The 17,197-nt window shown below is 46.5% G+C and overlaps 1 protein-coding gene across 1 annotated transcript; it reads right to left on the bottom strand.

Moving 5' to 3' along the window:
- Positions 1-4,759: 4,759 nt before the first annotated feature.
- On the bottom strand, positions 4,760-15,908 carry LOC135887311 (E3 ubiquitin-protein ligase TRIM39-like). The gene is made up of 7 exons (XM_065415072.1): positions 15,489-15,908; positions 13,641-13,736; positions 10,536-10,766; positions 9,721-9,743; positions 8,404-8,519; positions 7,150-7,182; positions 4,760-5,298 (listed from the first exon to the last, which is right to left on the bottom strand). Exons 1-7 carry the CDS (start codon positions 15,903-15,905, stop codon positions 4,760-4,762), a joined length of 1,455 nt encoding a protein of 484 aa, XP_065271144.1. The 5' UTR covers positions 15,906-15,908.
- Positions 15,909-17,197: the final 1,289 nt, after the last annotated feature.

The raw sequence follows: 17,197 nt of genomic DNA, 5'->3' as shown, positions 1-17,197 counted from the left end.
AATTTGGGGGATTTTTCCCCTTCTAATTTTAACCTGAAGCCACTTGACTTAGTTTTGGAGGAAAACAATGCGTCTGAGTCATTATTTCACAGGGTGGTGCAGGAGCAGAGGGATTAAATTCCCCTGTGATCAATTTTGCCCTCATGTACCAATGTGTTTTCTGATTAAAGCCACTTGCCCACTATTTAACATTCAACAAGCGTAACAGCATTCACCCTCCAGCTGGTGATGTACCCAGTGAACGCTGCCCACTCCAACCCCATCTCCTAACTGCCAATCAACTGCCCTTCCTCCCCTGCTACCCTCGCCCAACTGTCATGGAACCTTCCGGCACAGTCTGGTATCAACATCCCCTCCCAATCATTTGTGAATGGCTGGCAAAGGGGAAATTTTCTCTATCATTACTGAATACTGGTGTTAAATCCTCTCAAATTTCACCCCATTTTTTCCCTAATTCTCATTCCACTCATATTTTGCCTTGGTTTCTCACTGATTATCAAAACAAACACAAATATCAATGATGATCAAGTTGGTATATTAAATCCCCTTGGATTTATCCCCATTCCTTTCTGCTTATCAAACACGGTTATACATTTTCCTCTGTAATTGTCCTGTTTCTTGCAAAACCTGGAATATTGGTACAAAGTTCCTTCAGATTTTCCTTGTTTTCTCTCTAGTTGGATAGTGATATAAAAATCATGTAAGACTTGGTTCCTACCCCCTCTAATTCTTTAATATTGTAATTAAAACCCATTAAACGTTGTTCCTTTTCTCCCTGCATTTTTCTCCTCTTTTTTCTCCTTTTCTCTCTAATTGTCATATATTTATTTATATAAAACCCCTAGTTTTGTCTTTTTTTCCTAATTATTCAGAATCAATCTCAAATCCCCCTACATCCTGTCTAAAAAATGAATATTGATATAAAATCTCCTCAGTTTCTGTTCCCCACCCCTTCCAAAAGGCAGCTGGGAGGTTGTCATTTGTCTTGGGAGAACAAAGAACAAGCTGTAAAATCAGTTTGAAATAAATGACCTGAACTGATGTTTCTACCATCTATCTCCAGGAGATGGCAGTCATTGCACATTGTAAATCTTCCTTTAGACTAGCTTACAGTGATAGGGTCCGGGGAGGGGATATATTCGGTCAAAGAATCGGGAGGGGCCGGGGGCAGTGGGGCTCTCTCTGGTCCTTACATGGAACTTTTTAAAAAGAGAGACTAAAATTCTCTGGCTGACAAGATCAGACTAGACGATCTAATGGTCCTTTCTGCCCTTAAACTCTATTACTCTATGACAATCTCAGAATGGAGGTTGTTTGTTACGCTGAAATGTTCATAACTCTGAACAAAACGTTGTGGTTGTTCTTTCAAAAGTTTGCAACTGAACATTGATTTAATACAGCTTTGAAACTTGACTATGCAGAAGAAAAATGCTGTTTTCCTTTTATTTTGTTAGTAGTTTATGTTTAACACAGCACTGTGCTGTATTTGGTTTTGGCGTTTTGTTTTGTTTTTGTCTCTGCTGCTGATTGCGTACAGCAGGTTCCAAATGAGGCATGTGGTTGACTGGTTTCCGCAGCATGATCCTTCCTGCACTTTTCTGCAGCGGGGGTAAGGAAGACCTCCCTTTATTGGGAGTTGGGGGTGAGGAGTCTCTTTGACAGTCAGGGAAGGGAGGTCTCGAAATGGGGAGTGACTGAAAGATGAGACAAGGGGCTGGAAGTAGGAGTGTGGGGAAAGGTTTCTAGCTGTTCAGAGACTGCCTCCTGCTTGCTTCTGAGTCAGCTCAGACCAAAAACAAAAAAAACAGGAACAAACAATTCATGCTGGATAGCAACCAAAATACATCCAGGCTATTAACTCCTGGCTCTATAGCTCAGGGGCTAGGACATTGCTCTAATAAATCTACTCCTGTTCTTTTTTTAATAAATCAGAGGCAGTACTGGGTTTACAATGTACCAGAGCCGCCCTGGCACCGGGCCCATGCTCAACAGGGGCCCATCAGCCAGCCGGGCACTGCACTTCACTTGCACTGCCAGCCGAGGGGCCACCGCAGGCTGGCTCCTCTCCTCTCCAGCCCCTGCCCCATGCTCCTCTAGGCTATCCGGCCAGCCCAGGTATCCCTGTCACATCCGATCCCCTCCGCCCACTCGCTCCTCCGCCGACTGGGCTGGGGGGGCTGTCGGTGGTGACGTCCCACAGGGGTAGGGTGACTAGATGTCCCAATTTTATAGGGACAGTCCCGATATTTGGGGCTTTTGCTTATATAGCTTCCTATTACCCTCCCCCCCCATCCCGATTTTTCACATTTGCTATCTGGTCAGCCTACACAGGGGTCTGCTTGCCCCCCTCCCCAGCGCGGCTCCAGCTCTGGGCGGTCTTGCTCTGCCCGCCACCTCCCAGGCTGAGCCACCTGTGACCAGTGCAGGGGCCAGGTCATTCTCGGCCAGCATGGGCGGGGGCTCATCTGGGCCCCAGGCAAGGGGGTTTTGAGGGAGCCTGGCCCAGGCAGGCCCCCGACCAGTCCTAGCTGTAATGCTGGCTCAGCTCAGGCAAGGCCAATAGCCCCTGCCCAGTGGGCCGGTGAGTGTGGCTGGTGGGCAGGCAGGCAGGGGGAGTGGGTCTCTGGGGATGGCGCTGGGCAGTGGGGGTCTGTGTGGGGTACTCCTGGGCCCCAGGGGGACTGAAAACAGCCCAGGTCCCCCTCCTGCAGCGTTCTTTGCATCCCTGCAGAAAGTGAAGGAGGAACAGGGGGTGTGTGATTGGGAATATTCATGGCACAGTTTGGGGGCATTGCCCCCCAAATAGAGGCAAGGGGTGGGAGGCACATGGGGTGCAAGGTCACATGCCACTGCCCCTGCCCCCGCCATTTCTGTGAACGCAGAGCTGCGCCGCCCAGCTGGAAAAAGGTGCTGCTCAGCTCCCTGGACTTCAGCTGGACACCACCGTCTGGGTCCTAGTGCTGGTTGAGCTCCCTTCTGTGTGCCGAGAGTCATCCTTTGTCTTGTACAACAGTGAGTGAAAGAGGCAGTGGGGAAGGAAGGGGCATAGGATGGGGAAGAGAAGGGGATAGGGGACGCGGGGGCAGGGGGAAAGAGGCAGTGGGGAAGGAAGGGGCATAGGATGGGGAAGAGAAGGGGATAGGGGAAGCGGGGGCAGGGAGAAAGAGGCAGTGGGGAAGGAAGGGGTGGGATGGGGAAGAGAAGGGGATAGGGGAAGCGGGGGCAGGGAGAAAGAGGCAGTGGGGAAGGAAGGGGTGGGATGGGGAGGAGATGGAGCAGTGGGGAAGGGGCATGGGATGGAGAAGAGAAGAGGACAGCTAGTGCATGATGGAACTTTAGCATCGCTCCTATATTTCATATCGCTCCTACATTCCTCATCTTGTTACGCCTTTACATCTTATACTGGGCAGCAGATTGGGCTTTCAGGTCTCTGTTCATTTAAAATTTCTTTGGGCAAAATCCATGTGGAAACCAACCTTTGTTTCTATTTCAAAATACACCTCACACAGCAAACCAGAGCTTTCCAGAAAATTTTAACAGACAAATTCTTCTCCCAGGTGCATCCATTGGGCAATTTTAATAGGTGAACAGGAGAACACAAGCAGTTTGTCTACACTGGGGAAATGCATTATGTTAGAAAATATATTAACACATTTAAACTAACCCTGATACATATGACTTAGGTGTTTTTGCAAATCCCATCCTAAGTTATTTAGGAGCACAAATTCCATTGAAAATCAATGCGATTTAAGTCACTTAGTTTCTTTTGAAAAATTCAGCCTTAGTACATTATATACACAGTAATAGCTGTATTTAAAATATATTAGCTGCTTGTGGCTAATGAATGAGCAGCTAACATGATTTTAAACACAACGGCCCATGTCTGCGCTAGGCACAAAGCCACGTTTACTTTCATGTTAGTTAAAACACATTAGTTAACATGTTTTTTTAACCAGGATGCCTTTTTCCAGTTTAAACAAAACCAAGGAGGGAATTTGACCCTGTACATACAGCAAGATCTGCCGAAGATAAAAGAAGGATCTTCTCTTCTAGTTTCTGCCACAGAAGTAGTTCATTTCCTATTGCAGAATAATAATATTCTGAGACAAACCTGTTCAGGGGAAAAGTAAGGAGATTTGATCCAAATACTAAAACTTGCATATTTGATACTTAAGCACAACCCCTCTTCAGCCAGGCCTCCCCCTCCCTGGGCCTTGGCTGGGTCTCCCTCTCCCTCGGGGTCTCACTCCAGACAGATTTGGCATCCTGGATCATAGAGTCCCAGCCTAGAGCACCTCTCTGCCCTCACACAGAGCTCCACAACCCTCTCTTATCACTTATACAGATGGGTGGGTGATGGCTGGAAGTCGGGTGGGAAAGGGTCTGGCTGAGTTCTGCAGGGTCATACAGACTAAGAAGCTGGGGCTAGCAGAGCGTGCTTCATGAGGTCTGACTAGGATGACCACTCATCCCTTGTTTTAATGGACTGTTGCTTATTTCATCGATTTGTCTCTTGGGGTGACCACCCATTCCTTATTTTAAGAGATGTCCCTGACCATTTTAAACATTACATTGACGTTTATGATAATTGCATTGTATTCTTGAAGTAAACTTGAGAGAGAAATATATACGACAGGTTAAAGGAAATAGCGTTTCCTTACCACGTCCTTTAAAATAAAGCCTTGTCCCTTATTTTTCACGTGGGTTTTCCCTTCTTTCCAGCCAACAAAGATAGTCACCCTAGGCCTGACAGGGCATCTCAGGGACACAGTGTGAGCTGGGAACTGGGATGGAACAGACCAGAGAGTCTCCTGAATCCAACTCGGAAGAACGGGCAGATTCTCTCACCAGCAAAAAAAGTTGTTGGGAAAGTGAAGATCGGGACCCCTTTACCAGCATTGATAAATGCCACCTTCCCCCTTTCATAGTCCAGATAAACCCGGATCCTGCTAGGTGCCTTGATCAGGAACAGGGAGGTCACAGGGGAGGTAGGAGCCCGGCACCACTGTTCCCCGCTCCATTCCACAGCCCAGACCCCGTCCTTAGAGCTAAAGTTGATCCGTCCCTTCCTGCTCACAGACTCTCTGGCCACCCCAACAGCACAGAGTCCCATTGCCTCCACCTCCCAGCAGTGCCTCCCAGAGGTGAATCCCTCACAGCCCAGCACACAGAGCTTGGTATCAAATCTCTCAGGATTGTCGGGCAGAGCCTGCCCTGTGTCTCCCCGTCTCACACTTCTCCGATCCGCAGACACGATGAGTTCGGGATGGGCTGTGTCTGGATCCAGAGTCACGTTTACTGGAGAGGGAAAATCAGAGGGTGAGGGGCAGAGCTCAGCCCTGTGGGAAAGTCTGATTGTATCAGGGACAGAACCTGTCCCAGCTGGAGAGTGAATCAGAGAAACACCTCCCTCCTGGCTTTACCCTGCTCTGAATGGGGAGCAGATCTGAGCCAAGTGCAGGTGGGATCCACCCTCTGGGCTGAGATGCGTCAGTGACAGAGCAAGGGGATCAATCCAGGGCAGAGACTCAGAGCCTTTCCCAGTCTGCACCACTTCTCTCCAGGGAGGGGACTGGAGATCCTAGTAGATTGTAGTGAAACCAAATGCCCCCCATCCAAGCATCTCATTGTGATCCTCATCCCCTGAACTATGGTCCATCATATTAAAACTCCTCTCCCATTCACATCTCTCCCCACCTCCAGACCCTTGCTGACTCAAATGCTACTTTCCTCTCATGTGCTCTTCCCACAATCCTGTTTCTTTCCTCTTGGCCCTCCATATTGTTGCTGATTTCTGCATGTCTTCTCACAGCACTGTGCCCCACCCTGCCTCCTCATGGGGCTGCTGCCAGGTGTGCCGGTGGGGGAACTGAGCTGGGAGGACCGAGTAGGGGTATTGGGGAAGCCGAAGGCAGGAAGAGGGATTGTGTTAATAGGGACCAGGCTTGTGCAGGAGAACAGGGATGAGAGGTGTCCTCAGCACTTGGAGGATTCCCCTGACACAGCTGCCTCTGATTCCCAGCACATGAGGCAGCAGTGCCATGGTGAGGTCTGGATGTGCCAGAGCCTTGGCACAGAGATTCTAGGATCCCCCAGAAAAGCCACCTAGCTCTCCCTGAGAGCAGAGCCAGCCAGTTGGAGAGCTCTTCAACCACCTCTGCTTGTCACAGAGACGCTGGACTCAGACCCTGTGAGTGCCCTGCACAGCCTCAAACCTCATTCCTTGCTACCACTCACACAGATGACTTCCCCTTCCCAGGCCCCCCAAATATCCCTGCTCACCCCCAGTGCCTCCAAAGCCATGCTCAACACCTACGTGGCCATTCTGTGGTCTAGGGGATAGGGACCTGGACTGGTCTGGGAGTCACTAATTCCATCCTGCCCCATCCCTGCTTGCTCCCCTTCCCCATAGACCCCAATTCCAGACAGCCTGGGTCCCTAGCTCACCAAAGTCACAGCGGGGAGTCAGGTTGGAAATGACAACAAAAAATTCAGTTTGTTTCTCTTTTCCATCAGAGGTGGTAGATCTGAGCAGGTCCATTGGCTCATCTTTACAAAACTCAGCCAAGCTATTCGGGTTCAGGGGGTAGCTCTCGATGTGTTTAATAATTTTATAGTCAAAAGGGGCCAGTGTATGAGCTCTCAATGCAGGCTGTAGGTGTTGGAGTTTATAGATAGAGGAACCCAAAGACGTGTGAGCAAAACAAGGCACAATTTACCAAAAAAACCTTTTGAATGTTTCATTTGCAGATATAATGAAATCTTTTACTAAATAAATTAGAGAGAAAATTCATTTCCTCTCTGAAGAGAGCTATTGTGATCTGTTTGAAGAGTCAGTTCAATCAATATATATATATAAAACATAGGACTTTAGTCACACACTGAGTGGAAGTCCCAGTACAACCTGAACTATGGAGATGTTAATTCCTCAATATATCCTCACGGTTACTCTATTATGTGAAAATATCCATGGATCTCTGAGGCAATCCCCTTTCTCTTTCATTTCCTTTACTTTATGTATTCTCACAGCTTTTTGTCTAATGTGATTTTTAGATGCTGCTCTACCAGAAAAGCCAGAGTCGTAAATTAACTTCTTTTCTCTTTATTTTGGGGAAATATGCCTATAATTTTCAGTTGCCAAAAATTTACCTTTGTGCAATTTCCATTCAGATGAGAAAGATTCTAAAGGAAGGAAAAAAGGTGAAAGATAAGATTTCATGTTGTCACAATGATGGAGAAATTCCTAATCGTTAACATAATTGGTTTTATTGTATACCTGGTGTATATATTAATACAATCAAACACTATTTCAAACAAATAGAACTTGTTGAGTGATAACAATGTACTTGCCTATCACCTCATTTTATAAAATCTGATTACTTAAACGTAAGGAAATGACTAGTTAAAGATATCTTCAGTCTCCTACCTGCATAATACACAGATAATCTAATGAAGTTTAGTAATGCACACACTACAACAACCTTAACTCTGACCCAAAATGAAAAGTATTCTTTCACGTTTAAGATTATTGTGATTAAATATACATTTCTTTATACTTAGTAAGAATAATATGTTCATTGTGTGGGCAGCGTATGATTTGTGATCTCCTTAAAGCCATCTTTGCTCCCCCACCCCCATTCCCACTAGAGTGAGAAAACAGAGAATTGCGTTGTTCTATTTTAAGGTGATATAATTCAGAAACCCATTGTCTAAAACCTGTCAAATTGTGTGGAAAAATTCTGCCTTTGTCTACCGATTTTGAGATCAATATGAAAGTTTTAGTGGATTTAGGAACGGTGGATAAGTTAGCAAAATGGAGTTTATTGTAGAAATTGTAGTAGTAACTATGGAGCAACTGCTGCCATTTCATAATGAAAGATTACGCCTGATCTTTAGAGTGACAGTGTTTAATCAGTAGTAACAAAGGGCACAATTCTTCCATCAGTGACATTAGTGCAATTTCCTATTGACATCAACGAGAGGTGTATCTATGCAGGTGTCAGAGCCAGGACTAGAAATGCAAGTCTGTCGTTAGTCCTATGCTTAGTTCACAAGACAGTGTGGTGTCTCATGCTACTGAGCTGCCCGTTCTCTGTCACTAGAGGGCGCAGTAGCTGTTCAATAACGTAACTGGCTCAAGACTAGGGAACCAACTTGGAGGGACTTTTTATTGCTCCCAATGACATCAGTAGTGGCCTGACAAGCACTGTTGCCTGTAGCTACAAATTAAACTGGGGTCTTCCTCAAAACTGCGACTTGAACCCATGATTTCTTATGATCTCAAAGCCAAGGTCCTGCATGGCTGTGAAGGATGATGCAAATAACCTGCCAGGTTTAAGCAATATCAGTGATACGTTCTCAGCCCTAGCGATCAGAGTCTGTCTGTGTAACAGGGCTCCTTACCTCTGCATTTCTTCTGTATGTTCTGTAGAATTGTGGATTTTTCAGAGAAATTCCAGCCTCCCCATTTCAGTTCAGGAGACAGAGACAAAGGATTCTGAAACGTCTTTCTTTCACATCTAGAGAAAATGACCTATTATTAGTGAATGTTATCTGAATCTTCAGTCCCCAATGATCAAAGCTGCTGAGTCCAGATTTAAGTCCCTCGGCTCTCCTGATGAGTGCTTATTTCCCAGCCCATCTGTAACTGAAAGCATTTTAAGTCCTTTAATTTTACTGTTGTATAACTCAAAAAGTGAAGTGAGTCACATAGCTTTTAATAGCTCCATCTTCTGGGTCAGAGTTAAGGTTGTTTTTGGAATGTCTAACTGAAATTGTGTCCCATATAGTTTATTTTTAGATAATGCATTAACTGCAGGAGACATTTTTTCCTCTGAATTACAGTGCCCATTCTTTAACAATCAGTATAAATCAGTGTTTTTCAAACTTTTTTTTCTTGCGACCCAGTTGAAGAAAATTGTTGATGCCCATGACCCAACAAAATTATATATTTTGACTAGAGTGTGGGCTCAGGGGTGGGGCTACGGATGAGGGGTTTGGAATGCAAGAGGGGGCTCTGGGTTTGTGGGGGGACTCAGGGCTGGGGCAAGGGATTGAGATGCGGGGGTGTGGTGCAGGCTTTCCTCTGGCAGCTCCTGGTCAATGGAGCAGTGGGGGTTGCTAAGGCAGGCTTCCTGCCTGTCCTGGCACCGCGGACCACGCTGCGCTCTGGAAGTGTCGAGCAGCAGGTCCGATTCCTAGGCCAGACAATGGGAGTGCAGAGCTGGTGCTTGGGGTGGGGCAGGGATGCATGCGGCGCCCCGTGGCCCCCCCCGCCTAGGAGCCAGACCTGCTGCTGGCTGCTTCCAGAGTGCAGCGCGGTGTCAGAACAGGTAGGGACTCACCTATTGGACTTTTATCGCTTACACTTTACAGTGAGTTTTATTAACCTTGGAACAAACTACCAAGGGAAGTAATAAATCTTTAATCTCATGACTTGTTCAAGTCAAGACTGGATGCCTTTCTAAAAGACATGCTTTAGCCAAACACAAGTTGTTAGGCTCAGTACAGGCTAATTGGTTGAAATTATCTCAATGTTATTCAGGTTAGACAGACTTGATGATCTAATGGTTCCTTCTGGCCTTAAAACCTATGACCTTGACCACTTCTATGCATCTTAAAATGTAGGGTATATTGACGGTCCCATTCCTTTCATCACCATGCCCAAGCACCTTTCCAGAATTATGACGTGTGAGGGCGGAGTGCAAAGGAGCCACATACCTTTTCAAGGTGCTTCTGATGTCCTACGGGGGGAAAGAGAGAGAGAAAAGGAACCTCAGTCCACATGCCACACACTGGGATCCTGCACTGAAGAGGATTTACTTTGCCTTGAGATATGAGGCAGCTTTAAGTTATTTTCTGACTCACAGTTCCCTCTATTCACTTTTCACAGCCCTGGAGATCACTTTTGGAGTTTAGTGTTTTAGAGAACTTTTCTCCAACACTCAAAATGTGAAGATTATTTTTCTTTTACTTGTCTGAGCGTGACAGGGAAATCTTGGAGCAGTAACCACTGGAATTTAGCTACTGGAACTGAGCAGTGTGGAACAGGGCAGAGGACCACACAATGTAGCCATACAAGAGCATGTAGTTTAATGAGTAGAGCTGTTTGCATTTTGAATAATATTTTGTTTTGAATTTTGTGTTTAGCAAATTGTACGATTTCTGTAAGTTTATATGATACTCATAAGTATAGAAATAGCAGTGGCCTAGAGGCCAGGATATTTTCTTACTGAGTGATACTGAATGTGACAGTAAGGGTCTGGATAAATAATACAAACAAAAATAACTAAAAGTTTAGTTACTACAAGTCCAGATCTTTTACTAGCTCCAGGAAGAGGGGATTTTTTAACAGGGCTTTTCCATGTCTCAGATCTATGTTTCTGTGACCTTTCCTTCACAGGATAATATAATTTAGATGTCAACAAAATACACATTAAGTTATATTGAGACCTCTGACTCTGGAATCTGGTACACATGATACAGGCCCTCCCCGCCCTGTATAGGGATCTTGGGTCTTTCCATTATAGTGTCACCTGCAGAAATTCACTTGCCGACTGCTGACACTTCTTGTATAGCTCATAGATCAACGTATTGAGAAGTGATATTTCCTCATTTAGTCTGTCGATATATCCATCCCTCTTCTTCACAATGTCCTGCTCCGTCTCATCCAGCTGGGCCAGCTGGAATCTCTCTTGTTTCTCCAGAAACTGACGCAGTTGCTGAAATTCAGACACAATCTTCTGCCTCTCGGTTTCTGTCTTTTTCTGTAATGGACAGATACAAAGAGAGAGAGGGCAGAGAGTCATGGGACATTTCATAAAGCTCCCTATATTCCATAGTGATTAGTTCACTGCGACCACTAAGAATTCAGCACCTGATGTGTCATGAGAACATGGTTATTGCTCAGTAGAAACCTTCCTTAGCAGCCCCGAGTGCTTTAAATAGGAGGTTATTTTTCTTACATGATTAGAATATTTAGTGTGGGATACAAAAGCATTTACCCACCAAACTCCTACTGAAATCAATGTGAATTAGGCACCTAAATATCTTTGTATCCCAGGCTTAGTTGTCAGTGGGCTCTGGAAAACAAGGTCGTTAGGTCATTGTAAATCAGGAAGGGCGGCAGGAACTGGAACCTAGAGCGAGACCAGCAGGGACTTCAGAATGGTTGGCAGAAAGTGGAATTCAGAACTGGATGGGTCGAGACACGTGAAGAGAGACCCCTGAACATGGTAACAGACTGGGAGAATGAAGCAGAGGCCAGTTTCTTACAGGACAATGACAAACACACAGGGCAGCCCCCGTGACTGATGGAGGGTATGGCTATACTGCAATCCCAGGCTGCAATTGCAGCTTGAGTAGATGTGCCCGAGCCAGCATTAATCTAGCTAGCTCAGGTCTGGGGCAGCGAGGCCGTGGCCACGTTCACTGCAGCATGGACTCGTCCTGTGAGTAAATTCCCAGGGCTCCAGGTAGGCTTGTACAGCCCATGCCAAAGGTGCTGGAAGGGCTGCAGCACCCCTGGCTTGGAGTGGTTTCCATTATATCCAGGGTTTGCAGTTTGGTTCAGTGGCTCACAGCACCCCCACTATAGAAATTGCTCCAGCACCCCTGGCCCGTGCTGAAGCGCACGCTGAGGCAGCGTCACTGCTCCAGTATTGGAGCTAGCTAGTTTAGTTCCTCCCCTGAGGCATGGCTCAAACTTCCTCCCTCATGTGTGCTAATCGGAGTGGCTTCTCCCCCCTTCCTCGCATGGGAAGGCTGGCTGAACCTGCCAGGCTGGAAGGCTAATCGCCACGGCTGTTGCTCAGCTGAAGGAAGCTGGCAAAGGCCGTGCAGCTGACTTGAGGCACATTTCCAGCATCCGGGAGAGGGTGGAGGGAGAACTGATTGAAGGCGGGGAAAGACAGAGTAGAGTATCCTAAGGCGAGAGGCCTGAGATATAACTACAGCTGCAGGGAGGGGGCTGAGGGAGGAGGGAAATTCGGCTTGAGACTGCATGGAAGCAGCTCCCGGCCTACGATGGATGCTAAACTGTATTACACTGCCCACTAATTGGTGGTGGTGTATGCAACGTACCTTACTTAAGCTCACAACAGCCATTCCTGGCAGTGCAATAGAGGCTCTTATAGTGAACCTATCTGGTGTATTGCTCCATAAAGGAAGCTCAACTGGTCCATATTTGGCACAGAAGCCTGACCTGCTAGTAGCAGCCCTGCAACCTACTGTGTACTAGAAGTACATGACACACAGGTCCAGAGAGACAGCTGAGGGGGAACTGTTTGGAGGAGGGAGGAGCTAGCTATCCACTGCTCTAAAGGGAAGAGACAGAGGGACTGCTTACAACATATCACAGCTACGGCAGAGAAGGGCTTTGAGGAAGCAGGGTCATAAGCTGCGGGGAAGTAGATCCAGGCTGGGGTAGCGGAGATCTGGTGATGATGTTGACCAGCAGGGCGAAGGTAGGAGCGAGCAGCCCAGAGAAGGAGTCGAGGGATCAAAGAAACAGTCCTTATCTGCCTAAAAACAGAGTCCTTGGGCTGGAACCCAGAGGAGAGGGTGGGCTGTTGTCCCCAGACAAAGAAGGAAGGTAGGAGAACAAGAAAGAAAAAGGGGCCAAGAACTGTGAGTCCCAGAAGCAGGGTGAGGACCAGGCTTAAATGACACTAGACTTTGGGGTTTCTTATTTGGGACACCTCTGTTAACACTGAAAAGTGAAATGAACAATGAGCTGAGCTGGCTGGAGGGTTAGGCCATGGACACAGACTGTTGTGGAGTGAGGATGGATAAAGGGGGATTCTAGACTGAAAGAATCCTGGCAACACTGCATCTGGATATGAGGGGGGTTCTCCAGAGGTGAGAAACTCCACTGCAGAGACACCTAGGGCTCATCTTGTTTCTGAAGTTGCAGCTTGAAGGCAAAGGAACTTGGCTAGCACTAGCTTATAGCAAAGCTCAAATCTAGTCAAGAAAGATGCATTGATTTGCTTTGTTTCTGAATAATTTTTTTTTACTGTTTTTTCTTTGCTAAATAAATAACTACTTTTTAAGAAAGAGCTGTTGCAATGTTTTGGAAATCCATGTTGTCTTCCATCCATGGAGAGAATCAAGCAGGCAGATTTTCTTGTATTCTCCATTTATCTGCTTAACTTCTATTAAACCAGTGTTTCTCAAACTGGGGCCACCGCTTGTGTAGGGAAAGCCCCTGGCGGGCTGGGCCGGTTTGTTTACCTGGTCCATCTGCAGGTCCGGCCGATCGCAGCTCCCACTGGCCGCGGTTCGCCGCTCCAGGCCAATGGGAGCTGCTGGAAGCAGCGCAGGCTGAGGGACGTACTGGCCACTGCTTCCAGCAACTCCCATTGGCCTGGAGCAGCGAACCGCAGCCAGTGGGAGCTGCGATCGGCTGGACCTGCAGACGGAGCAGGTAAACAAACCGGCCCGGCCTGCTGGGGGCTTTCCCTACACAAGCGGCGGCCCCAGTTTGAGAAATACTGTATTAAACCAAAACAGAGCTTTGCTTTGCACTGAGGAATAAATAAATAATATCTCATTCATAAAGGGGAATGTATTACTCCCAGGCTACTCAGAGTCAATAATGTCCATGTGCACTACTGCCGATGAGCAAGAATAACACCTACCAGCAGTTCCTGGCTTTTCTTTTCCTCATTCGATCGGAATGTCAGAACCTCTTTTCGATTCTTCTTTAAAGTCTCCAGATGGCTCAGAATCTGATCCTAAGAAAAGAGAAAATATTTTTACTTTAATTGTATTTTTGAGCCATATTTTCCCTCAGTGGATCCTGGCTTCTTTTTGTTTGCTTTGAGTCATAAAGCTGGTTTCCTCTGAGGTGAGTGAATCCCCGGCTAGCACAGAACCATGATAATTTGATAATAGAACCACTTCTAGCAGCATCGGGGGGGGGGGGGGGGGGCTGAATGTGGCTGGACTGCATTGCTCTGGCAGTGACTTATCAGCATAAAAGCCACTAGGGTCATTATAAGCCAGTGTATTAGAATTAGAGTTGGTAAAAAAAAAATCATTGGAATGAAATTTTTCATGAAAAATACCCGTATTTTTCATGAGAACTTCAGTTCTGAGGGGGGGAAAAAAAGTGAAATGAGGATCCCTGGCTGCTTGCCTAGAAGGCTCTTGTCAATTTCACATTCATCCAGTGAAACTGACAAAAGCTTTCCCAGCCTGCTGCCAGGGGAGCTCTGTTCTGCCTTGTCCCTTGCTCCAGGGGATTATACTTTTTCCAAAAATGCAAAAAATAATAATAATAAAAAAAAACTGCAAAAAGGAGTTGCCTCTTTTCAGACAGCTCTAATTAGAATAACACTGAGGGCTTTTCTATACAGGGAAACTGACTGGCATGGCTATGCTGGAATAAACTATTCCACAATAACTACCTGTGTGGACACTATTCTGCAATAAAAGTGAATTTATTCATGAATTATTGCTCCACGTTGGAAGCAGAATAGTTATTCCAAAATAATGTTATCTGTATTCCAGAACAGAGTGTCCACATGGGGGAGTTATTCCAGCATAGCTATAGTGGAATAGTAATTCTGAAACAGCTATGTTGGTCAATTTCCCTGTGTAGACAAGCCCTAAATTACGCTGGTGGTCAAACTAACCCCTAGGGGGCAAAGGGAGCAGATAGCTCCCTTTGCCCTCCCCTTTTGGCCTCCCCCTAACAAGCCCTGTGTCAAGCATATCTTGGACAGATCCTAGGTTCAGGGCCAAAACTTTCACATTGAAATCCATAGCTGTAATTTTCAAATTCTGCTACCCTCCTGAAGGACTCAGGATGTCCAAGAGAGGCGAGACAATGACACTTGCTGCACCACCTCTCAAAACTCCTGCAAATCACAGTCTGTCGTTGCTCTAATTTCTGCCCAACCGACTCTTTGGGCTTTACGCATCTGACATGACAAGTGAAAAATTCCAGGCTGCTTCCTCAACCTACCTGGTCAGGCCTGCAGACCTGTCATTGAGCTAAAAATAATTCATGCCCTTTCAATATAACATTCTGGAGAATTTATTTGAAACAACCTTAACTATAAGCATCACTGCCTGCACTGCCTATAATATTAATATTTTTAATGGTAGAGTTCAGTGAACTTGGCTTTGGCCCTGGACATTGGAATCTCAACTAAGTGAGTCCAGTAAACAAGGTTTGATTTTTATATATATATATATGTGAATCCTTTGGAAGGGATGAGGGGTGGAGGGAAATACACAAACATGTTAAATGTTTTGGCTTCTGAATGCCTATCATTTAAGATGTCATAATTATTGAACTCCTTGTGAAAATTATACCTCATCCACAGACAGCTGTTGTCAATTTTGAAGGTGAAATTCCCTTTTTGTGAGCTTTTCGGCCACACGAGGCAAATTCTGCTTATCGTGGAAACTCACTTGTAACCTTTGCTATAGAGCCACTGCTGACTCTCTCTAATAATCCATGGTTAGTGATTGCTTACCTTGTACTCCTGGGCAGCCTCCTCTATGGGAACCACAGCGTGGTCTTTGTGATCTCGGGACAGATGGCAAACCATACAAATGGGGGTTTGATCCTCTTGGCAGAAGACTTTTAAAACCTCACTGTGTTTCTTACACACTCTCCGGACTTCTGGTTCATTTGTTGACTCCAGTCTAAGTGTTCTGGAGGCTTCAACAATGTTCTTCAGCTGCCTGTTTCGTTTGAAGTTTCTATGGGAAAAGGTTTCTCTGCACTCCGGACAGCAGAAGTCTGTCTTCAGTCCCTCCCACCACACATTGATGCAGGCCTGGCAGAAATTGTGCCCACAATCTAAAGACACTGGATCTTGATAATAATCCAGACACAGTGAACAAGTCAGTTCACCTAGGAACAGTTGTGCTGGATTCGCAGCAGCCATGGCTGCTTCTGCGGAGAGGAGAGGAATTTAGTTTCTTTTTGCTGTTCTCAGAATTGGGCTGATTCTGAACTTTGAACACCAAACAGGCGTTTCCTGTGTATACATTGTCTCATGTTACTTTTGGGAGACTGGAGACAGACATCTTTTGGTCTGAGTTAGCACCTGGAGGAAGCACCATGACAGACTGTGGAGTGGCTGCAACTGACGCTGTTGGTCCCTGCAATGGTGCAGCATGTCCACTCTGCAGAACAGTTGTTTGAAAAACAGCATCTGCCACATCCACACCCAGCTCTATACAGCATTTCTTCCCGCCATCGCTGGGTCACTGTGTTGTGGGACTCCAGAAGATGTCATAGCACAGCTCTCTGGAGCAGGTGGTTCTGGGAAAATTTACAAAGTACTGTGGGCTGCCAGTGGTATTCCAGCCTTCTGAGGGTAGGGTGACCAGACAGCAAATGTGAAAAATAGGGACAGGGGGTGGGGGGGTAATAGGAGCCTATATAATAAAAAGACCCAAAAATCGGGACTGTCCCTATAAAATCGGGACATCTGGTCACCCTATCTGAGGGTATAAGGATAAGGCCTTTTTCTGTAGCCATATTATAAGGCCTGTAGCCATATTGTAAGGCCTAAAGCAGGGGTTGGCAACCTTTGGCACACAGCCCGTCAGGGTAATTGACTGGTGGGCCACGAGAGTTTATTTACATTGACTGTCCGCAGGCACGGCCTCCCGCAGCTCCCAGTGGCCGTGGTTAACTGTTCCTGGGCAATGGGAGCTGTGGGAAGCGGCGGCCAGGCTGCGGGAGGAGTGGGCTGCAGGGATGTGCTGGCCGCTGCTCCCTGCTGCTCCCATTGGCCAGGAACGGCAAACCATAGCCACTGGGAGCTGCAGGAGGCCGTGCCTGCGGACAGTCAATGTAAATAAACTCTCGCAGCCTGCCAGCCGATTACTCTGATGGGCTGCGTGCCAAGGGTTGCCGACCCCTGGCCTAAAGCCTATGGCCTTTGTCTGTAGCCAGATTGAAAGAGCAGCAGCCATTAGCTGAGAAGCAGGAAGTCAAATCCTCACATTCCATCTAAATTACATAAAATAGTGTAAGATCCGGCTGTTAAGAAGGAGACCCTGTCCTCATGGCACCACTATCACCAGATAAAGAAACAGATCTTAAGATGGTTAAAGAAAACTTAGTTTGATGGCATCCTGTCTGACAAGAAATCACTTATCAATAGTTGGGGTTGTGAAATCCTCATTTCTTTATTGTTCTATCATTATGGTCCCCACTTCCCTATTG

The sequence above is a fragment of the Emys orbicularis genome, chromosome 13 (assembly GCF_028017835.1).
Source record: "Emys orbicularis isolate rEmyOrb1 chromosome 13, rEmyOrb1.hap1, whole genome shotgun sequence".
NCBI lineage: Eukaryota > Metazoa > Chordata > Testudines > Emydidae > Emys > Emys orbicularis.
The sequence above is the reverse complement of the archived record's forward strand: the minus strand, read 5'-3'. Positions and strand labels throughout refer to the sequence as shown.